Raw genomic sequence first — 25,076 nt, 5'->3', positions numbered from 1 at the left:
CGGAACGGGGAACTTTCACCTTATCAATAAATGACAAGTACTTTGTCAGTTTCAACCCCCAACTACATAAAGACCAATCATTGAGATTTCGGCCTCATGAACCCCAGATCTGTCAACTTCTCTGTTCTCTGCATCAGCCTGGGAAAAGTTAATAAAAAAGAGCACTTCTCAGGTGAATTATGCAAGTTCAGGAAACCATTTCCCTAAATATGTCGTATGTCTATGTATGGATGTCTTTGTGTACGTATTCAAACAAAGAAATGCATGCCAAGCACAATGAGAATGCAAATAATAAATTTTACATTCATATAGAGAAACTGCAAACATGTAGACGTGCATGTCTCAGGGGGGGGTGTGTGGGGGGGAGAGAGAGAGACAGAGAGAGGAAACCTCAAGCATGGAACAATTCTTGGGAATGTTGCAAGCCAGTATCACATTAAGACCAGTCTTTAACACTGAAAACATTGGTAGCATAGACCAGTACTCATGAATTAATATTGTAACTACAAATTTTACCTAATCGCTGAGCAATGCTTGATCCCATGTTATCAGAGGCTCCCCCAAGTACTGATGCTACATTCACTGTATGGTTCTGCATGGACCATCAAATAGCAAGGACAAAAGTAAACCATCAAACACCACTATGACTAGGTAAATAGCGAAAAAACTGAAAAACAGTCAACTTACATGTCAAGCAGGTGCAGCTGCATATAAATGCCCAAAGTTTGCAGTATTGCATCCAATCCATGCATATATCTATGGTCCCTTGAAGTTAAAAATTATAAAATCAATGAGTGGGATGATAGGTTTTCTCAATTGAAAAGAAAAGACAGCATAGCCTAATTGTGATAAAGACGCCACTTTATTCACCCTTCTTCAAGTCAAGATCACAGTTTTCAGGGCCAATTCAGAATACAAAGAATTGAATAAAACAATCTTAGAGTTTATATTAGCTCTAGCACAAGATGCCTACATTATGGTCCTAAAAATCTGATTAGAGACTATGACAGATCCTCATTTCTTTATCCTCAATGTAGAAGAAATTTCAATGGTTGTAAGAAATTCCCACTTAAGCCTCCACAAATTTGGAATAAATCTATAATTGAGAAATGTAATCATCCTCTTTGTGATGAATCTGTGACAATCTAGAGGCTGGACTAGGAGAAGTAATCCTCTCAATAATAGGAATGATGCAGGAGCATTCCAAGGTACTGAATGGATGATTCTGATTGGTTCTACCTAGAATTAAGTCTTTTGTTAGCATCCTTATGCTAGCATAGCAACAGTAGGATTCTCGAGTCCAAGATTTAGTCAATGTTTTGTTTCTAACTATATAGGCTTGAGTTCAGATAGACCTCCTACCATCATTTGCTTTAGCTCTAATGCTCAAACGAAGAGACAAAAATAGGTCGAGATATGAATCTATGTGAATTGTTTATAATTAGCAGCTCAAGTGCGTCAGACGTATTCATAGCTAAGTTCCCCAATGTGAGAACGAAAGAAAACAACCATCTCAAGTAGAGAGAGAGAGAGAGAGAGAGAGAGAATTTGGAAAACACAATAGAGAACTAATTATAGCACAATTAACAACAGAACCCAGTGCCTCTGACAGTGTAACATATATTGCTCACCAGTTTCTTGAGCCATATGATCTGAAAATGCAGAATTACACCTCGAAGATCCTCCGTGAAACAAACGATCTGTACGCCACCTTCATCTCCGGCTTGCGGATTTTCTGCAAAAGGGCGAACGATACTGCCTTGACAACCAGGACCAGCAGCAGTGTTCAATTCCTTCTCTTCTAGTTTCATTACTGACTACGCACGCTTGACAGTGTGAACGGCAGCAGAACTCGTCCGGAGCTACATCGAATTTGGTTGGGGATTCGAGTTTTCTAAGAATTCTTGCCCTGCAAATCTGAGATTGCAATTTTAGGGTTTCAAAATAAGCTAATGGATACCGTACAAAAACGGGAAAATAGCAATAGATATTACCGGAAGGTCTACCGTTTACGACAAAGAAAAGGAAATACGACTTCTGGGCCGGGGATCCGATCTGAATTGATCCACCGGCCAATTTTGATTTGATTCCAATCTGGATTCTTGATCGGCCGGAAACGATCGGAATCGACCAGACTCTAGACACTAAGTCTAACCCTGGAAACATGGTATGAATTGGCCACTTATGATTCCGAGTTCCGACCAATCTGAATCATCCGATCCGGTGGGTCGCTCATAGGGGTCAAATCATATACTTTCTAAGAAGAAATATTCGGATTGATAGTTTTCCCACGATGCTAGAATGAGAATTGCGGCAATGATGAGGTGGAAGATGGATTCATTCAATAGGGCTTCTAAGAGCCCAAGAAGTAGAAGTCCATCAGTTTACCCGAATTTGCTCGTGGGTAAGAATGAACTGGGCTCGCAGTCCTTGGGGCCCATGGTTTTAAGTATCGGTCTCCTATCTGGATTGATTATCCAGATCGTTTCAAGGGTAAAGTAGTAAAAAAATTATACTGTTTTAACAAGTAGAGGCAAAATCGATCGATACCCACCGATCTGATTCAATTCGGATTGTTATCAGATTTGTATCCGCCTGATACAGTCCCCTAAATCCTTGTTGAGGCCTACTTGAGAGGGGAAAAAAAATAGTCGGGAGTTTGCAACTGAATCAAGGCTGAGGTCTTTTTGAAGTGCTTCTAAATTTTTTTGTAAGGCCCTATTTGTTTGATGGATAAAAATATGTGAAAAACTTTTGAGGATGGATCTTAATTCTCACATGTTATGGATTAGATTGACAGAGAAAATAAAGGAAAGGAAATGATAAAATATAAATTTTTTAGTAGAATCCACCTCCATGGGAAAAAGAAGAAATGAGAATGAAGTGTAATTCTATGGAAAAAATAGGAAATAAAAGGATGAGAGATATAAATACAACACAACTTTTCCATTAAGTGAATGGGAATGGGAAAAGTTAATTGCCACATCATTCGACAATAATTATTTTATTACATGATCTGGTATATAAGTTTTCCACCCCATTTATTTAAACACTTATATTTATAGTTTGTGGAACAAATATAAGGTTTCCACCCCTTTTCATCTTTTTTATTTTTCTTCATCAAACAAATAGGGCCTAAGTATTTTTTTGTTAGCAAACATTACTATGTTGTTCTCTGTAGTTTTGTAATATTGTTTTTGAGAGACTATTTCCTATTCATGAGTATAGTCTACATCGGTAGGAAACATCCAAACACTATCATTGGTTCTCTAGTTTTGTAATATTGTTTTTGATGGATTGTTTCCTATTCAGGAGTATAGTCTACATCGATAGAAAACATCCAAACACTACCATTGGGATCATAGTGTTTGAAAGAAAGGAGAGAGATAACACAAGAGTATGAAAGCATATCATAAAGTTGTACAAAAAAACATTATCCCTTAAAATTAAACCCCACCAAAAGACTTCTAAAAACATGACTTATCAAACACCTTCAATTCCGTTTCTGTTTCTAGAAACAGAAATTTATGTTTCTGTCGTTTCTTGAAATAGAAACAGAAGAAACGTTATCAAACGGGCCCTAAAACTTACTTCCGAAACAAATTTCACCAAAACGTGATGAATACAAGATTTTTCCCTTTCAAGTTTTCGTGATTCAAATTACAAGTTGTTTCCTTATATATACAAATATATATATATATATATATATATATTTATATAATAAATGAGACAACATTACATGGTACCATGATCATTGATTATTTTGACTTACAATAGTTTTAATATTGATTATTATAATAAATTCAGTATTTTTTCTTTTTTTTTGGTAGAATAAATTCAATCTCATTTACAACCAATTGATATCAAATATCGGTTTACCATAAAAAAAGATATCAAAAATCGAATCTTATAATCGGCAATAATATAATTTATTTAGTTTCATAGTGTTTGTACTTTTAGCTTAGACAAAAATTGTTATAATTAAACATTTTCCTCCCAAAGTCAAGACTTAAATACAATATAAGTTTAAGATATTTTTATTATTTAATGGGTAAATGAACGTATTTAAAATGGTAGCTTGTGTTTTGTAACTTTGCATCGGTTTTATTATAAATCGAAATCAGAATTTTTTATTGGTTTGATTTTGATTTCACTATTTTTACATCAAGATTAAGCCAAACCAACTATTGACCTCATGTTTTAGAAATTGTGATCATGAACCCTAATGCGCAAGAAAACTCCAACCACAGTCTGTTCAAATCATGAATGCTCACCATGGTTTTAAGTTTCCAATATTGATATGGCGTATTGTTCAATATCGATATTTAGTCGATCCTTTATCGATGTAATGGTTCGTATTTTTTAATGATGGGTGAACATAGTTTTAATAAAAGCGGGAACAAAACATTTGATACGATCCAATACAAACCGACACATTTTCAATACCGATATTTAAAACTGTGATGCTCAAATGACTTCAATATGACGATTTTTACCCCTCCGAGAAAGCTACCCCTCCCTATTTAAAACATTTGGTCAGAATGGTATTGGTATCGGTTGTATTGTATCAGTATTGGCTGAGATTGATCTCCAATCTCTTACCAATTTAAAACGGTTATTCGTATCGATTCAGGGGTAAAACAGTAAAAAAATGTATACCTTTTGAAAAAAAGCAAGGATAAAATCGATTGATACTCACTGATCCAATCCGATCCAATCCGAATCGGTATCAGCAGATACGATACCATCCCCTAAATATATGTTGGTCAGTGAGAATGACTTCTGTCTTTGTAAGAAATAGAAAATTATCCAAGTATACTTGGGCGGGAGCATGGTTCGGTCACTGTTGATATTGATTCAACAACAATCGGGATTAGTCAGTATTGGTTGTGAAGAGACGATTTTGACCCTTTTTCTTTTTTTACCCCTTCATCCATATTGTTTCATTGATACTTGATCGGCTTGGTTAGCCAATGCGATACAAATTCCTCAAACCATGGTTAGGTGATTGTTTTAGCTATGTAAAATGGTTATGGGAGAAGGTTCACTATGTTGCTAGTGTGGAAGGGATCTCTTATGTTGCACTAATGACAATAGTGAGAACAGTATCATTCACATGGCGTTCAAATGGTTAGGAAGAAAAAAAAAACGAAACAAAAATAAACTCATGCGAAAGAGTGTATTGACTGTATCAAAATTTTTTCCTAATAATCATATTAAAAGGATAGAAATCAATAATACATCTTGTGACTAACTAATTTCAATCTAATAGGGGATCTTAATCATTGTTTTCCCCACATTTAGGGCTCCTAATTTTAGTTTCTCAAGTACGATGAACCTTGTGAATTATGACATTCTCTTGAGAAGAAAATCCTACCCAAGTGAAAAAAAATTTCTTACCCTTTCAAAATTCAAACCTATTTTTATTTGTAAAACCATATTGACAAATTAATTTATGATGAATACGAAAGAAGTTTTTCTTCACCCATAAATCTACCATCACCATCACAATCATTTATTTGTTGGCGAAGTTCTGTTCACCCTAGGAGAAAGACTCCATCCTTTCATTGCTCAAGAAAAATTGGGTCAAGATGAATATTATCAACACTTGTTTCAAAATGTATAGCCCCAATATGAATAAAAACATAACTTTAAGTCAACCACAAATTAAACCCCACGTGTAAATACAGATCTAGGGTTAAATTGGTAATTAGGGCTCAAAATAGGACCACTTAATAAGGGAAGTAGTAAAGAAATAGGAACAATTCATTTCAAACGTGCTAATCAACAAAAGATTGATAACTTAAAAGGGTGCACACTTTTTTCTAGATGCATGCATTGAACCTATATTTTGATTTTATCAAAAAACAAAGTAGAAAAAGTGGCAGTAATGTGTCACTTATTGATGTTTGTATTATCCTTTAGAAATCTCAATCTAATCAAAACATTTGGGGATCCTTGACATGCAAGCGGGAAACCTTTCATCATTAATTAAAAAACAAAAACAGTCACAACTAGATTCTTGGCTCCTTCGGTGGTTTGGGCCATGTTCATGCATATCTCTTTTTCAGGAAAAAATTTTCATGATCTAGTGACTCACTTGTTGGCCTCTCGTAAGGCTCTTGTCTAGTTTTTAATGGGTTCATATTTGGTTTTAGAGTGGGTCATGTATCAAAGGAGAAAAAAAAATTGTAGAGTTTTAACAATCCTTAAATGTCTTGGAACCTCGGAAATGCATTTTAAAGAAATAGATAAATGAGATTAATTTTTGGATAGTATCAGTATGATCATCTCCTCATTTGTAACCCGACTGATAACGTATTTAGGTTTTACTTAAGAGGTCTACCTTTGGACAACAATCGAACTCCTAATATCCTATCTTTGAATCTGAACTGTCCACGTCATTAGGGACAGGTGTCCAAATCTTGTAATAGAATTGCACCGAATTGCACTTTCTAAGAATTGGGGAGGATCACAATCCTCCATTTAGTTGCAGGTAAAGGAAAGTGAAAAAAAGTTATACAATTGTGATTGTATGTTCTACCTAAAATTTGTCCATATTTGGTAAATATATATTTGCATATATTAATTTATTGTACTTTTCAAATTAAAGGAATTCTACAATAAATAAATAAATAAATAAAGGAATTTGATTATAAAGTAAACTTTAATAACCATATATATATATATATATATTTTTTTTTTCAATTTCTTGTTTTGCCAATTTGAAACGCATATTGATCTGAAATTTGGTATACACAAAGAAGACCTTGATGTTTAGCTGTCTAAAAACATAATGGTTGAAGAATATCATTTTAAATGGAATATATTATAATTTTATGATAGTTTGATCTTAGATCAAACTATACGATTGTGTTTGTCATGCTTTAAAATATTACTTGAACGATCATGATCCAAATCAATATTTAAAATGTTAAAATATTATAGTTCAATCCTTTCCCTCCAATTAAAGTTTTCTGGAAACTAACGGAGTAATCTTAAATTAGATCAGGCCATATGTTTGTCAAGATTTAAAATGTTATATAGATAGCCGTTGTCCAAATTCGAGGGAAAAAATAAAATATCGTACTATATCGTTTCAAATCTTTTTGATATATGTAAAAAAACTTGATGCATTTTCGTCAATGCATCAGCCAATTTAACACATCCTTAACACCATTTGCGCTTGAATATTCCAAACGTAAATTTTAAAAAGTTAAGCACCTTAAATGTTGTTTCCTTAAATGTTGATACCTAAGTACCTCGGGTGTAATTTATTCGAACAAAGTACCTAAATCATTCAAACATAAATTAGTACCAAAATGCATAGATAATATGGATAGGAAGTTAGGCTTCTTTTTTGGACTAGAACAATTGCAAGTGCAAATTCAATGAATATAACTAACCAGACCACTGCCTAACCAATTCCCCTTTCACTTATCTGTACAATATCATATGAATTCATTCCACATATATGAAGTATTTAAAAAGAAATGGCTTGCCATTTATGGAAAGGACAAGGGTACTTGGATGCTATGGGTCACACACAATACCGATCAATCCTTTTTTTTGGTAACATACCAATCAATCTTACGAGCTAAGATAACAAATTAAACACTTGGGTGAGGTTGTAGACCATCTCTCAAGTCAGTTTTTTGGCTTTTAGTAGATTGGTTTGGTGAGGAAGGGTCCAACTAGGGTTTTTGGTTTATGTCAAACATGGACAAAAATTATGCACTTGGGTGAGATTGTAAACCTACTTGTAATGCTTCAACTTTTCATCTTTATACCAATGATGTAACACAAAATGGAACTAGAGTAAGCTTGTTTATGCATCAACTTTAGATTGTTTTAGTTAAGCTGTCATATGGCAGATGACTTTCCATTCCCCCTTGTACTGAATTGCCACTCATTCACTATGTATGGTGAGATACTAATTATCATCCACGTGAGATAGTTGGTTCTACTCCATCAATAGAAAAGGGACCCACATATAGTATGATAGTAATCAGGGAAACATATTGAACTTCTCTTGACTTCACAACTCCCCCCAGTAAAAAGGAAAAAAAAAATTCCTTAACCCTTCCTTGTCATATTTCATATTTTGATGTTCAATATATCATAACCAGTTGATATCTTGACCATAGTTATAGAATCTTGAGGTTTCTAGTCCAAACACCTCAAGTAACTTGTCTTTGTTTCAAAATTCAAACACTTTTGAACTGATGTTGATATATCTTCTTTGGTCAAAGATGTCAGTATCCATGGAACTCCTCACCTAAAGGGTGAGTAATAAGTCATGTTTAGAAGGCATTCTTCAGACAAACCCCAAGTATGAGAGGACTACAACTTGAACCAACTTCAAGACCAAGTATGTATTAATCTTGACCAGCTTTGGGCTCAGCCCTATTAGAGATCCATTAATTGACATTACCTAGTAAGTTTCTCTGGACAAGCATAGCTTCAGGGTATTATTTGATATTGAATGTCTTGCCATCTTGTGGATTTTTTTTTTCCCCTTAAAATATATATTGAATGTTAGACTATGAAATTTAGAGGAATTCTTTCCATCCATTGGATGGTTAAGGAATCATATGCATTAACTATCTATCAAACTTCAAAATAAGTTTCTATTATATACACACCCTTGGGGTTTTCCCCTATCATTTACATCTTGATCCTAACAATATCTTATGATGGTACAGTGTGTAGGGTTAAATTTTATTACATGTTTACAAAATAAATGATAAATCTTATTCTAATCAAAGTTGGTGAAAAAATTTGTGACTTTACTTTTTTACCCTTTAGTATAATACATTGTTTATATTTTAATTAGGATAAAAGCCTACCATTTTCACATGAATAATATAACTTGATAAGAGAGTAAAAATGAGACTGGACCAATTGAACTAGCTGGATCAAACAAAAACTAATGATCGAACTTGTTATTAGTTCATTATTTGCATTAGTTTTATGAAACCATTAAAAGACTAAAAATTACCTAGGCTGACCAATAAGACATTTTCAGATGGAAGTTGTAAAACTAATAGAGAACCAAAAGCTCGATAAATAAATAAATATAAATATGAGATCAAACCAATAATAGATGGATAAAGGGCCGTTAAAAGAAATTGATAATTGGATCGAAAATAATCACTGTATAAAATAGTTATCGACCTTGATTTGGATTTTGTAGATCGAACACCTTATCGATCTAGAGTGGTGAATTAAGAAGTTTTAACACTCTTTTAAGGGTAAGGAATTGACCCCTTGAGTTTTAAATACAACTGTTGAAATGTCATTTAGGTAATCTCTTATTTTAATTACACATTGTTTTATTGCCAAAGTTATTAAAAAGTTATCATATTTGGTCCTGTGACCCCTAACTATAGGAGTGTCATCTAGGTAATCTCTTCTTTTAATTGCCCCTTATTTTATTTTTAAAAGTTATTTAATACAATATAGGCAAGAGATTGTTATCGGGTCGTGTGGCCCCTGAACTAGTATGAGGATCAATGAGAGCGTGCATTGACATCGACATTAGTGGAATTTTTTCTTTCACAGGATGCAAGGTGGTGATTTTGGGCTCTCTTATGTCTAGATATAGGAGCAACGCGATCAAGTAGTTTTTTTTTTTTTCTTTACAATATTTAATGCAATACAGCAACAAAAAAAATCGTAAAAATTAAAAATTATTTAATATAATATTTATGTGAAATACTCATGGAAAAATGTTATTAACACAAAAATAAAATAAAAGAAATAAAATTCCAATCATTTGGTTACAATTATATTTTTAAAATCCAATAATTAATTTAAGAAAGAAAAAAAACCCATAAAATCCGAGCACAATCCAAATCAGTATAGTAGAGGGCTGTTTTTTTCCCCTTCCTGATAGTGGAGAGGATCTTTCCGGTTTCTCTTTGGGTTTAAACTGTAAAAAAGTCTGTTCTACCAAAAAAAAAAAAAAAAAAAACTGTAAAAAGATCCCACTTCAGCCGCAGTCTGCTTCCATAGACCATATTTATTGGTCTGTTTCTCTCTCTACTTGGAGCAACACTGCTGTCGGAAATACGAAATAAGAGAAGAGAACATCGAATCCTATATTTATATAAGATAGGGAAAGAGGAAAGAGGAAAGAGGAAAGAGGAAAGAGGAGCGCAGTTATAAAAAGGAGAGAGAAAACGTCAACTGTCCTCTTCCAAAGCTTTTAACCATGTGAACATTTCCTTTTTCCACCACGCACTCTCTCTCTCTTTCTCTTGCCTTCTTTAAAGCTTTGTGTCGCTACTCAGATATTGAGATTGCAGAGATAGGGGAAGGAGATCCCTAAAAGGTAATATCTGTAACTCCTATTTTTTCTGTTATTTTCTTTCTTTCATGGAAGAACATCTGAAGACCCTCGACTGCAATGGTCCCTCTCTTCTATCTCGTTTCTGTAAATTTCATCTTCTGAAGCATCAGATCCATGGAAGTAAATTTATCAGCCATGTCTTTCCTACGGCTATTAATGGCGTTCGTTTTCAAGTCTTCTCTGCGTTTGTTGGGGTGCGATATGTGGTCCCCGGTATTCGGTTCGCTAGGGCTTCTGGGTTTTCTTTCTCTTTCTCTGTTTCCTTTAATTTTTTTTTTTTTTGGTTGGAAATTAGGGTTCTCCTCCTTATTCCCTTTGATTTTTATCCGTATTTTCGCCTTTTTTTTTTGGCTGGGGACAGTAGTAGGAAGATCTCATTGACGTTTTGGTTCAAGTTGGAAAATTCATTTTGTCCTATTGAGGTTTTGGTTCAAGTTTGGAAAAATCATTTTGTCCTGCGTAGGGTTTATCCGTGAGCACTGTAAACGGGAACTGATTTCTTCTAATTTATTCCCCTTGTTTGGAGGCAAGGAGGGAGTAACTGATCTTGCTGCGGCTGCAACTACTGTTATGCTGCTGTTCTCTTAGGTGTCTCATAGCAAGATTTGTTCTTAGAATGCCAGCGTCGATTTTTGCACCGTTTCCATTCATTTTATTATGTGATCTTATTAACTGTTCAAGAACAACTGATGAATTTTATCAACGGGACTAAATTCGCCAAAAAATATCTCAATTTTATGAACATGCCATATACGATTTGTCGTTGTGAGAATGTTTGTACCTTGTTCAGTTCCCACCCCCCAATGCTAATTCATAGTTGTTAGAAATTAAGAGAACTTAATACGCAGATGCTGTTTTGAATCTGTACTCTCGGGTAGATCTCTATATGTGTAGGGTCTTAGTAGTATGCAGTAGCGTGGGATTCATATCCTCAAATGGGGTCAACACCGACTTATTGTGCGGGGGATGAAGACACACTTCTTAGAATTTGCAAGATTTAATTGTCATAAACTGATCTGCTTGAATTCTTAGTGTTTTTATTTTTAACTTGTTTCTACTTCACATCCAATCCGAAATGTTGCGCTTTCTTATGGGATTTATGCATGTGTTGATTAATCAATGCTTTTATACATGTAAAGCTAATAAATGGTTCCTTTTTAAAAATTTTCTCTATGTTAGATATGTCTGCCAAATTAAGGGTTCTATTTAACTGCAGTGTGGTGTTGCCAAAGTGCTTTCCAGATCTGTTGCAAAAGCTGCGGAGGAAAATTTGATACATTTGTGCCTTTGCTTTTGGCTAAGTTCACACTACAAGTTGGTTGCAAGTACACCTGGGATTCAAGTAATCTGTAGAAGCCTCATATGTCCTAGATTAACTTGTCATGGGGCACAATTGATACGTCAGAAGGAAAACAACTGGGTATTGTTCTGTCCTCAGTTCAGCGTTTGGGCGGCATTGGTGCTTTTCATGGTAGCCTGTTGTCATGTTAATAGATGTGTTTTAATGAGAAGCTGCTAGGTTTCAGCTCATTAATTATTCTACAAGGGCCTAAAATATTTGCTTCATCAGGATCATCGTGGAGTGTATGTATTTTTATGTGTTCACGACTATTTCTATCTTCTGAAGACAAGGGATCTGGCTCTGTTCTTACAATGGCTACATTTGAAGATGGTTAACCATAGAAATCACATATGTGCTATTGGATGACTCTGTGAAGGGATGCCATAAAGCATCCTGCTATGGAATTACTTGAGCAGTGGCATAATTGCATGGATTTAATTGATTTAACTACCCTGATAGTTGTCTGAGGTTTCTTCAGTTTGCTATAAGTTTATAATCAAGTTTTGGGCTGCTTGTTATCAGTTCGCTTGAGAACTCAATCTCAAGCATGGCATCTGTGACTATCAGTGCCAATCAGATGCTGGGGATTCTTCTTCGGCGACTCCCAACTGTTGGTCCTGTGCTTTTGCTGTCAATGGGATACATTGACCCAGGAAAGTGGGCTGCAGCTATTGACGGAGGTGCTCGTTTTGGTTTTGACCTTTCTGTGCTTATGCTTATATTCAATTTTGCTGCAATTCTTTGCCAGTACCTGGCAGCTCGTATTGGTGTAGTCACTGGGAAAAATCTTGCTCAGGTACTGTGTTTTTAGTCCGTTTGGAGATTTAAGTGAGCACTTCTTTCTAAGTGCATTCTTTAGAATTTCATCATTCATAGACTATTGTTTTTATCCATTCTTTCTCTTAATAATATTTCACATGTGGCAATCTGTTGGGAATTGAAATCTCAGGTGAAAGTCAAATCCATCATTTTCTCCCCATCCTTTAAACGTGAAAAGTCTTTGAAATCTAGGACATTAAAAGGCTAAAACTTTATATTAAATTGAACAGTTAGCTACATACCTCCTCTTTTTCAATTGTATGGAAAGTCTGCTACTTTATTCATTAGAGGTAAACCATAAATTTTGTGCAAGCTTATTGGTAGGATATATTAGTCACTTCTTCTTCGATGTTCACAAAAACGAAATATCAATTTTTAGAGAGTTATTGATTGAAATCAACTTAAAAATGTCATTCTTCTTTTCTCTGATAACTTCAGAAGATATTTTAAGATCCTCAGTTCAAAGACAATTTGAAATAAATGTTAACAACAAATATGTCAGTGATATTTTTGGTAAATGGAAGAAATTATTGCTTATACACTGTTCCTTATTTTGAATGTAACTGCGGATTATTTCTAAGTCTTTAACAAAAAAATTATATATATCCCCTACTCTTAATAATTGTTGGTGATGAACATCTGCTTAATTCTATGCATTGTGTATATTTATCTGCATGTATTCCTCTTGTTATTTGTTTCTGCTTTGGGTTGTTTCTAACTATTTTTCTTTTCTGTTGATTCAAAAGATTTACAGCGAGGAGTACAATAAGTCCACATGCATATTATTAGGAGTTCAAGCAGAGCTTTCAGTGATTTCTTCGGACCTGACCATGGTACTTGCCGTGCTTTCCCCACATCTCCCTCCACCCCTCTAAATTCCCCCCCACCCTTCTGGTTGCTTACTTTCTTCTTCCAGACATGGCAAAACTGTTGTGCACTTGGTTACACCTTATCTAAATATACCCTTAACATATATTTACCTGGATTTTGCTAGATTCTGGGCACTGCACATGGACTTAATCTTCTCTTTGGAATGGACCTTCTTACTTGTGTCTTTTTTGCTGCAACTGATGCTGTTCTGTTTCCACTTTTTACTAATCTCTGGGTAAGATTGATCAGTAAAATTTCTGATATTTTTTCTGTGCTAATAGATCCTCTCTTATGCACTATTGTTGTTGATGGTGGCATAATGGTTTCCGCAGAAACGCTCACATGTTGTGTCTATGAGCATAATGGCTTTTCTCTTGCTGTCTTATGTTCTTGGAGTGGCTATCAGTCAACCTGACATCTCAGTTGCAATGAATGGGGTGCCGACAAGATTAAGTGGGGAGAGTGTATTCTCGCTTATGAGCCTTCTCGGGGCAACTATTGTTCCCCACAATTTTTATGTCCACTCTTCTATTGTACAGGTTGTTATAAGTCTTTATGCTTTACTTTTTTTCTTTTTAAAATTATTTCCTTTCTGTTAAGATCTGTAACTTGTTTAATTTGGTATGGAATGGATTTCCTTGTTTTTCTTGAGCAGTGAAACTGCTCTAGTCTTGATTAGGGGATTCAGTTTCACGACTGGTGGCATCATGTTTTGTAGGGTTTGTTTAATTTTAAGGCTGTTTGGTGATGACATTTTTTTTTTTTTTTTTTATATATATATATATTTTTATGTCAAAGATAGGAATCCTGATAGGAAATGGTAACTGGTGGTTAATGGGAATTTTGGTTGCTTTCTGGTTCATGCGCTGCCTGAAACAATTTCAAGGTCTACTAAATTTTCGTGAAATATTTTGGTTTTGCAAAATGTCGAAATGAAACTCCATGTGATATGTAAACAGTGCAAGGTTTCGTCACCGAAATTTCGACTGTGTGGTTTTGGTATCGAAACGAGACAAACCTTTAGTATAAAATGTATAACTCTGAATGAAATGGGTTGAATTTTCGACCCATTTCATTGATTTGATTATAAGGTTTGTGGAAACTTTTTTTGCTAAATTACTCCCATACAGTTTAGGGTTGCAATTTCTATGAAGATCATTACTTGCATGGTTTGATGGTTGTTATTACTATTATTGGGGATTATTTGCTCCATTTTTTTGAACCATGCTTTTGGGATCTTATTTGTTCCTCCTGCTCTTGATTATGGGATTTATGTGATGCTCATCTTCGTGATGCTAGTTATTGCTGCTATATGTTGGTGGAATATTCTCTATTATATCCTTTTGCATTACTGGTACACGTGCAATGCTACACATGAGGGGGGAGATTGAGGATTATTGTTATTATCTGCTTAACTCATCGCTTGAAGATTATTATTTTTATTTTGTTCGTGTCATCTGCTTGTCTCCTCAACAAAAATTTTATCTGTAAGGATAGTTATTTGTGGCATTCAACAACAATGCAATTTATCAATGGTCTACGACAACCTTATACTGTTTAGTTCACAACAAACTTGTACTATCTGGTTCATAACAATCTTATGCTGTCTGGTTCTCAGCAACCTTATGCTGAATTATTTGGTCTTCAGCAACCTTATGCTGCTACTTGGTCCCCAAGAACATGATGCTACTACTTGGTTTGCAGGGGCCTATACTACAACTGCACTTTTACCTGGTTCGCAGCGCTATGTATGCAACAATTTTATCTGACCTCTATTTGGGACTCATAAGTGCATCGATATTTGCACTTTTATCTGTCTTCTTTGTGAAGATTATTACTTATTACCTGCCTTCCTTGAGAAGGGCTTATGATATTATTGTTGCTGCTATGATATTTTAAATTGCAGTAGGTGTTCTCTACTCTTATTTTTTCGTTCCTGGCTGGGTTTATTTAACACCCTTTTCTCTACTATTGCTGATGATGGTTGGTGTGCTTGAGTTTATATTGCTACCAGAATGAAGTTATCTATGCTTACTGGTGTTTATATCAACTCAGCCTTTTCCCAACTAAATGGGGTTCGCTGCATGGATCCTTGAGCGGGTAAAAAAAAATGAAAAGAAGAAAAAAACGATGCAACACTACATGGACAACCCTGCATTCGCCTATCTTTGCTCTCCAAACAGATCTGTTTGAGGTCATACTAGAGTTGAGACCTAACATTTGGATGTCGTTCCTTACAACATCATCTATGGTCATTTTAGGCTTTTCCCTAACTCTTTTACCTCCTCCCATCCAGATCTGATCACTGATTACTAGGGCATCATGAGGCCTCCGTTGGACATGGCCATACCACCTTAAACGACATTTTTGGAGTTTGTCTTGAATTGGGGCAACTCCCAAATCTGCTCTAACCTGGTTATTTCGTACTCTATCTCTCTTAGTTATGCCACACATCAATCTCAACATCCTTATCTCTACCACACCCAGCTCATCTATGTTACGCTTCTTGATTGCCCAACATTCCACCCCATACATCGAAGTAACTCTTACGACAGTCTTGTAGCTCTCCTTTCCTATTAGCGAGTTCCGATCCTTTTGTTCAAAATTTCTTCGTTCCCGGGTGGAGCGCTAGGTGTATTCTCCTTCACTTGGGACGTGGCAATGATTTTGACTCTTTTTCTAAAATATAGTTGGGTCCGGTCGATTCGAATGTTTCATAGTGAGATCCAACTATGAGCCGTCATCACGATCTCCGTGGGTCCCATCCGGAGCTCTGTCTCATCCCCCTTCTTTTCTCCTATCCCCTTCGATCAAAACCTTTCTTCTAGGGTTTCAGATTGTGAAAAAAAAAAAAAAAAGCAGGAAGGCGAGAAGAGAAGAACCGAACAGAAGGAAAAAAGAAGAAGAAAGAAGCAGTAGTAAGGCTAGAAGACAAGAAGAAAAAACAGAAGAAAAGAAGAGAAGAAAGAACAAATCAGCAGCAGAAGAAGAAGAAGCAGGAAGACGAGAAGAAGAAGAGAGGCAAAGACATATCTGTACTCGACATCTTCCCTCGGTTGAAGCCGATTGGTCATTGCTGTTCACCATCGATTCCACCTTGATGAGGTTTCCGTCTCAAGAAGGATTCTTCTCCTTTATTTGGTAACACAAACCCCACCATCAGCCCTTTAATCTTTTTACTTTCTCTATTTTTCTTATCTGCCCACTTTACCCCTCTTTATCTTTTATTTCCTTTATCCCATATTTTCTTTGCACTTATAAGTATACCCCTGCCCACATGTAATATCCCTTTGTGACTTAAAGTGCACTTTCAATATTTACAGTCCTGCCATCCCTGAAGGAAAAAAAAATGAAGCTACTTCCCTGTAAACCTCTTTAAATTACTATATTGTCATTACTCTTTGAGTGTTGTTATTCTTTAATCATCACCATGGTAGCAAATAGTGAAGTTGTTAAATAGTTGAACTCCTATAAAGGGGAAACTGATGCAAAAATTGAAGCTGTTATAACAATGATGGAATCTATGCAAGCTTCTATTGATCGTTTGGTGGCAACAGATAAAGGAAAAAGTCCCATTCAATTTGGGGATTCTTCCAAACACCATTCCACAAGATCCACCACCGCCACCACATCATACACCGCCACCACATTATATACCACCATCACCCCACCACCATATGGAACTGGTCGACATGATGGAGCAGAAATAGCAGCAAGATTGGATATCCTTGATTTTTATGGAGACAATAATCCAGAACACCTTGACTGGATTCACAGCATAGAAACATTCTTCAGATGGTACGGGTTGACTGAGGCCCAAAAGATCCTATCTGCAGAGGCCAAACTGAAAGGCACAACCCGAGTCTGGTGGATCAAGCAACAACAATAGAACCGAACCTTTGGGCTGAAATGCATGAAGTCATGAACTGGAGATTCTTGCCTTCTGATTACAAGCAATGCATGCATCTCAGGTTTGAAACAGTTGAAACAGGAGAATTTGACCGTGGAAGAATATGTTGCTAGGTTCTATCATTTGGCTACTTGTTCGGATTTTGAGTGGGATGAAGTATTGGTGGTACAATTCCGTAATGGTTTGCACCCTCAACTTAGTGTTGCCCTTGCCTCTAGTCGACTACCTATAATGGAAGATGCTGTCCAGTTAGCATATCAGATTGAGGAGAGTCTGAAACGTCTATACAATTGGAGGCCATTTACAAATGCTTTTCCTAGAGTTCCTAGTTCTATTCAGCCACAGTCATCTCCACCGGAAAAGTCAATCAACAGACCACAGGCTAGTGCTTCATCTATGGCGTCTTCACGGCCCAGCCGACTGTATTCTCCACCTCGTAGTGATTCAGACATGTCATCTTCACGACCTAATCAACCATACTCACCTCAGCGTGGTTATGACACAAACTCAATATTCCCAAAGGAGGCTATTCAATATTTCTCATGCAAGGGGTACAGGCATCGAGCCAATCAATATCCTAACTGGTTGTTAGCATACATCGACAAGGACAATTTTGTACCCTATGCACCAGAAGAGCAACCGAAAATAGGAACAGTCAATTTGGAGGCTGAATGTGATCGTGAGCCTAATGAGATCAATGATGGTGGTGATGGTGAGCCTCAACCGTTCTATGTGATCTGTCCTCTTTTGACTACAAAGAAGATTCCCGAGGAAGATGATTGGCACCGTAGTAGTATCTTTTAGACCAGGTTGCGATGCAATGACAGTTTATGTAATATGGTGATTGACCCCGGCAGTTGTACCAATGTTGCTGAAGATGTTCGCAAGTTGGGTCTAAAAACTGAGCGTCATCCGAACCCTTACAAGGTTGGGTGGGTGAACAACAATCTGAAAATTCATGAAAGGTGTTTGCTCACGTATTCCATTGGTGGACTGATTGTTCAAGTTCAGTGTGATGTTCTCCCTCTGAAAGTTTGTCACATTCTTCTGGGGCGCTCATGGTTGTTCGACAAGAAAGCCAAGCACTGTGGATATGAGAATACACACTCTTTTCAGCATGGTGGCTTTGGGATGGAGTTTCTTCTAGCAAAGGATCTTCCCCCTCTCAAGCTCAAGAGGACAGTTGGTATTTTTTTCATCAAGCGCGTCGACTCTGACGGCATTCTTGGACCTCATCCAAACTCGACGTAGTCAGAGTTCTTTTCAGAAGGGGAGAGCTGATGTAGATACAACTGCATTTATCTGGTTGGACCAGCATGATCGGCTGTAGAAACCAAGGGCCAAGAAGAACCGGTCCAACCCAGGTTTTTGGTCCAGCAAGGGTTGGATGTAGTTTAGTTTAATATTAAGTCTTTTATTTTCTAAGTCTTTTATATTTTCTCAAGTTTGTTTTGGATATGATACGTATGAAGTAGGAGTCAGTTTTAGTGTTAGAGTCTAAGTAGGAGTTTTATTATTTTTCCTTTATATACTTGCATAAACTCAATGCTTGATTTTTAGAGTGAATTTAACTTCAGAATTAGTGAATTTGTGCATGGTGTGTGATACCCTTCCCCCTCTTGTGCGATTTTCCCTCTCTTCCCTAAGGCTACTCCATCACACATCCTCTCTCCTATTGTTCTCTCTCTTCACAATAGTAGGTTCTGGTTTCAGTCCTGGTTTCGTTTCAGTTAGTATATGCTAAAATTTAATTGTGGATTGTCTGGGAGATATATCACCACTTGAGAAGAATTAGGTTAGCGATTTTCCTTCTAAGTGGAGAGTTTTTTTTGGAGGTGGGTGGGTAACAGCTTTAGTGACATTTATAGGAGGATGATTGAATTAGTATTGTCTCTCTCTTTCCAAATATATATAGAGTGGTGAAGGAAGAAGATTATAGCATATGACGGATGTTTGGAGCTTCTTTCTTGGGTTTTGAGGTAGTGAAGTGGGATTTCCCTCATATGACTGTAGAGGGCTCTTTCTCTCTCTCAGCAGAATGGTTGTTTCAGAGAAAATGTTCTGTAGGGCTGTTCTCACTTTTTGACTTTTTGTCCTTTTGTTGTATTGGGTTTGAAGAGAGCATGAGCCATGACCTTCAATTCTTGGAAGACTTACTGTTTTCCTTTGTGAGCTTGTGTTGCTATATGGACTTAGTAATTCTAATTATTGAGTGGGGAATTATTTTGAAAGCATCCAGAGGTGTATTTTATCTCTATGTGGTTAAACTGTCTCTATGTTGAGTCGTTAGTGTAGAGAGCATGCACATAGAAGATTTGAAGATTGTTAGTGTTACTGCATGAATTGTGATGTTATACCATGGTTATAAAATTTGGGATTGGATTGGCCAATTCAAATCTGGGATTTGGAGGTGACTAACCTGCCCAATTCTACCTGATTCTAGTTAAGCTTCTGAGGATCTTGAGTTGGATTGACTTGACTTTATCATGATCGGGGGCCTGATTTTGTGCTTTGAAAATTGAAACCTTGCGTTATATTGACTTCTTGAGTTTAATTATGTGTGGGGAACCATTTTAAAGCATCACAAGAGTTTCCTTGCCAACTTGGACAGCATTTATCAAAGTTTGAGTTGTATGACTGGAGAAATTGGCTGGTTTTGTATTCTTTCTGATTCATATGTTTGGGCTTTGTTGTTGCTTTGTTGTATCAATTCTTATGTAGCTGTGACCCTCTTGTTTTGGGATATGAGATTTATTTTCTTCTCGTATTGGCATAAGGTTTATTTGATGTTAACATCTGTTCACTTTGTTTTGAGGTAGGATCATTCTGATGAATGGAACTATCCCTGCTCAGATATTAAGTTAAATCAGAAGTCTCTTGTTCACTGTAGCCTGAGGGGTCTCTTTGAATATTGTTTGGGGCATTCTTGCCTGGTAAAGTGTTAAGACTTAATCCTAAAAGGCCTTCTTTGAATGCAAATGGCTAGGCATAACAAGGTTGAGTTTCTGGAATAGCTTAAGCATTTCTGGTCTGGATGAGTGGAAAGTTATAATCACTACTCTTTTACTTCGAGGAAAAAGAACAAATAGACAACTAAATGGCTTGGTAGGTGGAGTCGAACAACTCTATATGAGCGTTTATGATGGAGTTCCATAGGTAAGAGTTATTTTTCAAGATAAATAATGCTAATAATACAACAAAGAAACTGTCTGAACTCGGAAAATGATTTATTGAGACATGAGTCTTAGACTAAAGCTAGGTCTTGTAATTTAAGCAAGATTTAGGATGTCAGGATAAAAAATTCCTAGAACATCCAGTTATTCCAGTATGATGGGTTGAATATGAGGGCTAACATGGCTGGATATTGATGGGCATATTTTCCGAGCTCTTGCTCCCTAAGCCTGCAAATGTAATTTTTAGTTCCAATGGGCCTTCCCAGAAAATTGTTCCTATTCTGTTTCTTCTGTCTCTGTCTTTCATGTTTGTTGAGCTGACCGTAGTTAGTTTTATTTTTACCTAGGTTAAGTTTTATTATTTACTATTTGCCATAGTAAGTATTGTAGATAGGGACGCTTAGTCAGCGTTACCCTACTTTCCTTGTTTGATTTATTATAATCTTCTTATAAATAAAAAGACCTCTGTCATTATTGACAAGTTGAATATTTCCATAATCTCTGATTCTCAACTTTGTTCTCGAGTGTTTGCTTATGGTTTTGTATACTTGCCCTGAAAATCGCTTTTTTGTTTCACTTGTTATTGGACCATTTGTCTATGTTTTTTGATAGCCTTTGTTGTTTATATAAACTTTGGTTCCTTCCTTCCTCATGCAGCAGCTGCAGGTACAACCACATGTGTCAAAGGACACCATGTGTCATGACCATTTTGTTGCCATTATATGCATGTTCAGTGGCATTTTTGTGGTGAATTATGTGTTGATGAATTCAGCAGCGACTGTTTTTCACAGTGCGGGTCTTCCTGTCCCTACATTTCAAGATGCGCTTTTGCTAATGGACCAGGTACACTTGTTTCTGTAAGCTGCTAGCAGCATGGTGTGTCTTTTGTCAAGGCTGTCTGTGAATTACACTTCTTCTATTATGCTTTATTATCCCCCAATATTTATGTTACTTGTAGATACCTATATATTTTTTACTTCTTTCACAGGTATTTAGGAGTCCCATAGCACCTTTGGTCTTTTTCTTGGTGCTGTTCATCTCTAGCCAGATCGCAGCATTAACCTGGAATTTTAGTGGGCAAGTAGTTTTACGTTATCTTTTCATGATAGACCTACCTGATTGGCTACATCGTGCAATCATCAGAATTCTTGCCATTGTTCCAGCCCTTTGCTGTGCCTGGAATTATGGAGCGGAAGGGATATATCAAATGCTTATTTTCACCCAAGTTATGTTAGCTATGCTGCTTCCATCTTCTATCATCCCCTTATATCGGGTCGCCTCATCAAGATTGATCATGGGTGTCTTCAAAGTCCCTCAATTTGTTGAATTTTTAACTGTGATTACCTTAATTGGGATGCTTGGCTTAAAAATAATCTTTGTTGTGGAGATGCTATTTGGCAATAGCGATTGGGTGGGTAATATGAGGTCAAACATGGGAAGCAGTGCGGTTCTCCCGTATGTTCTTGTCACTGGTTGTTTGTCACTTTGTATGATGCTTTGGCTAGCAGCCACACCATTGAAGTCTGCTACTGTCAAACTGGATTCACAGTTATGGTACTCAGATGTACTAAAGACTCAACTGCAACCATCGGTGGGGAGAGAGGAAAACAATTTAATTGAGGGCAGAAATCAGGAAGAGCCTGCAGAAGACGACCCAGCACTGGGGAAATCTTTGGGTTGTCCTTCAGATGGTTCAGTCGTGGAATATGATATTGATTTACCTGAAACAATTATGGATTCTGATCAAGAACCTCTCCTCATTTCTGCCGAGAGTCATGCTGCTATTACTAGCACTACCACTGCCATTGCCCCTAGCACTAATACTGCAGTTCTTGGCTCAATAACATCTCATCCAGAAGAATCAGCATCCACAACTGAGTCGGTCCCAGATGCAGTTGTAGGAATTGAGGCATGTGATGATAAACTGCAGGATTCTGGTAGTACTTCACTGAAGTGTGAATCTGTGGATCCAGTTGAAAAGACTGCCGGGGTGGGTGGGGACGTACAAACTGAGAAGGATGATGATGAGGGGGATACTTGGGAACCCGAAGAACCATCTAAAGTGGTTTCTGGGAGTGGGCCTTCTTCAACTTCTGAGGGTCCAGGATCTCTTAGGAGTCTCAGTGGGAAAGGTGATGAAGGCGGAAATGGAGTTGCAAGCCTTTCAAGACTATCTGGGTTGGGCCGTGCTGCGAGGCGTCAATTAGCTGCCATTCTTGATGAGTTCTGGGGTCAGTTGTATGACTTCCATGGGCAAGCAACTCAAGAAGCAAAGACTAAGAAACTGGATATGTTGCTGGGGGCAGATCCAAGACCCACTGCTTCTTCTCCGAAATTAGACCCTTCAGGAAATGAGTCGTCTGGATACTTCTTTGATAGAGGATCTGGGTTTCTGGTCAACACTAGTCTGTATGACTCTCCCAAGCAACAGAGAGTGCCAAAGAGTGTAGCATCATCCTATGGGGCTCAAATGGGATCATCCTCATCGTGGTCTTCCCACAGGCAAATATATGATGCATATGTGAACAGTTCCAGGAACAATATTGATGACTATGGCGAGCGGCGGTATTCTAGTTTGCGCCTCCCACCATCTTCTGAGGGCTGGGATTATCAGCCTGCCACAGTGCATGGATATCAAATTGCATCTTATCTCAGTAGAATGGCTTCAGAGAGGGATTCTGATCCCTTGACTAGTCTAATGGACCCACCAACTCCTAAATCCACATCTTTTGTCCCCACAAACTACAGAGATTCGATTGCATATTCTCTGGGGCAAAAACCGCAAAATGGGATTAGCTCTACGAATGCATCTGCTATACGGAATCCAGCGGTGGGAAGGAACATCTCATTGCAAACTGAAAGACCCTATTTTGATCCCTGTTCTGTTGGCATGGAGAATGTAGAGACTTCTGCTTACAATAAGAAATACCATAGCTTACCTGATATTTCAGGCCTTGTGATTCCTGGTCGGGAATCATTTTCATCTGAAAGGAGTGCTCAATGGGGTGGTCCCATTGGTTTTGGACAGTTGGCAGGAAGAACAAACTATGAACAATCATCATTTTCAAATAGTGGACTCAGGGCGGAAGGTGTTCCTTTAGCATTTGATGAAATCTCTCCATCCAAGCTCTATAGAGATCCTTTCTCTGTACAGCGGAGTTCAAATTTGGACACAAGGTCTCTTTGGTCTAGGCAGCCTTTTGAGCAGTTATTTGGAGTGGCAGGGAGAACTCAACGTGTAGGAGATGAGGGCTTCGGAAGTAGGTCAAACTCAGTTCTGCCAGAAGCCAGCTCTCACATAGATTTAGAAGCAAAGCTGCTGCAGTCTTTCAGATATTGTATTGTAAAGCTCTTGAAGTTGGAGGGGTCTGATTGGTTGTTTCGACAGAATGATGGAGCTGACGAGGATTTGATTCATCTTGTTGCTGCCAGAGAGAAATTCCATTATGAAGCTGAAACCAGAGAGGTGAACAGGGCGGTTCAAATGGGCGACTCTCGTTACCTGTCTTCGGATCGTAAGTTTAATTCAGCACTAAGGAATGAGGAGGCAGGTCTTGCAAGGCTTCTAGTTTCCTCAGTTCCTCACTGTGGAGAGGGCTGTGTTTGGCGAGTGGATCTGATTGTGAGCTTTGGCGTGTGGTGCATCCATCGAATCCTGATTCTTTCACTTATGGAAAGCCGGCCAGAGCTGTGGGGAAAGTATACTTTTGTTCTTAATCGCCTTCAGGTAAAATTTGTTTAACCATGACTGGTTTTAGTTACTATCACTTTGGAGGCATCCAGTTTCCCAGATGGTCAACAATAAGCATTCAATCAAGTTTCTGCCATTAGAGTACCTTTTTTCCCTCTCTTCACCGCTAATTAATATAGTTTGTTGCAGGGAATCCTTGATTTGGCATTTTCGAAGCCCCGGTCTCCATTGCCTCCCTGTTTCTGTCTCGAGGTTCCTGTCTTAAATTCGAGAAGGTCTAGCCCACCGCAATCAAACGGGCTCTTATCCCCATCTGGAAAACCAGTCAAGGTAAAATGCACAAGTGCGACAACACTCCTCGATGTAATCAAGGAGGTTGAGAATGCAGTATCCTGCCGCAAGGGCCGAACTGGCACTGCAGCAGGTGATGTGGCTTTCCCAAAAGGAAAAGAGAATTTGGCATCAGTTCTGAAACGTTACAAGCGTCGTCTTTCTAACAAACCGGTAGGGACACATGAAGGTGGTCCTGGGTCGCGCAAGGTTTCCCATTCCCACCTCTTACAGCTTGTAGAATAATGTGGGGTTTTGGATAACTTTCTCAGGGAACCTAGGGCTGTCTGCTGTTGAATTCCGTTTATTATTCTCCCTGATCAGTCCTAAACTCATTTAACTCTTGTTCTTTCTTTCTTTCTCTCTCCCCCTCTCCTCTCCGGGGTATATATACATATACAAGCCTTTTGCTGCAATGTTTCATTTCCTGTATAATATATGTTCGTTCTGTAAAATTAACTGAAAATTACTACAGGAAGAAAAAAGAAGGGTAGATGAAAAGGTGGGAAGTTGGTTGATATTAATTTGTTATGGGCGTAGGCAGTTGATTTTTATATGGTATAATGTGTTCTTTGGGGAGGGGAGGG

At 37.4% G+C, this 25,076-nt stretch overlaps 1 protein-coding gene and 1 long non-coding RNA gene across 4 annotated transcripts in view; one reads left to right on the top strand and one right to left on the bottom strand.

The window, feature by feature from the left end:
* The window catches only part of LOC122087438, a 3,828-nt gene extending 1,495 nt beyond the window's left edge, over positions 1 to 2,333 (bottom strand). Inside the window, exons 1-5 of one of the 3 annotated variants that reach the window (XR_006142753.1) lie at positions 1,995 to 2,332; positions 1,632 to 1,917; positions 688 to 765; positions 517 to 592; positions 1 to 138 (exon numbers count right to left, since the gene is read on the bottom strand). This is a non-coding gene — a long non-coding RNA (uncharacterized LOC122087438). Of the gene's footprint in view, positions 139 to 516; positions 593 to 687; positions 766 to 1,631; positions 1,918 to 1,994 lie in introns of all 3 variants that reach the window. The other 2 variants (XR_006142754.1, XR_006142755.1) reach the window with 2 other exon arrangements.
* A 7,784-nt stretch (positions 2,334 to 10,117) lies between these two features.
* On the top strand, positions 10,118 to 25,007 carry LOC122085796 (ethylene-insensitive protein 2-like). The gene is given in 9 exon segments (XM_042654379.1): positions 10,118 to 10,336; positions 11,571 to 12,492; positions 13,262 to 13,348; positions 13,510 to 13,620; positions 13,718 to 13,924; positions 21,126 to 21,311; positions 21,457 to 24,195; positions 24,349 to 24,702; positions 24,704 to 25,007. Coding segments are annotated over 8 exon segments (3,960 nt in total). The 5' UTR covers positions 10,118 to 10,336; positions 11,571 to 12,243; the 3' UTR covers positions 24,731 to 25,007.
* Positions 25,008 to 25,076: the final 69 nt, after the last annotated feature.

Source organism: Macadamia integrifolia, chromosome 8, assembly GCF_013358625.1.
Source record: "Macadamia integrifolia cultivar HAES 741 chromosome 8, SCU_Mint_v3, whole genome shotgun sequence".
Taxonomy (NCBI): Eukaryota; Viridiplantae; Streptophyta; class Magnoliopsida; order Proteales; family Proteaceae; genus Macadamia; species Macadamia integrifolia.
The sequence above is the reverse complement of the archived record's forward strand: the minus strand, read 5'-3'. Positions and strand labels throughout refer to the sequence as shown.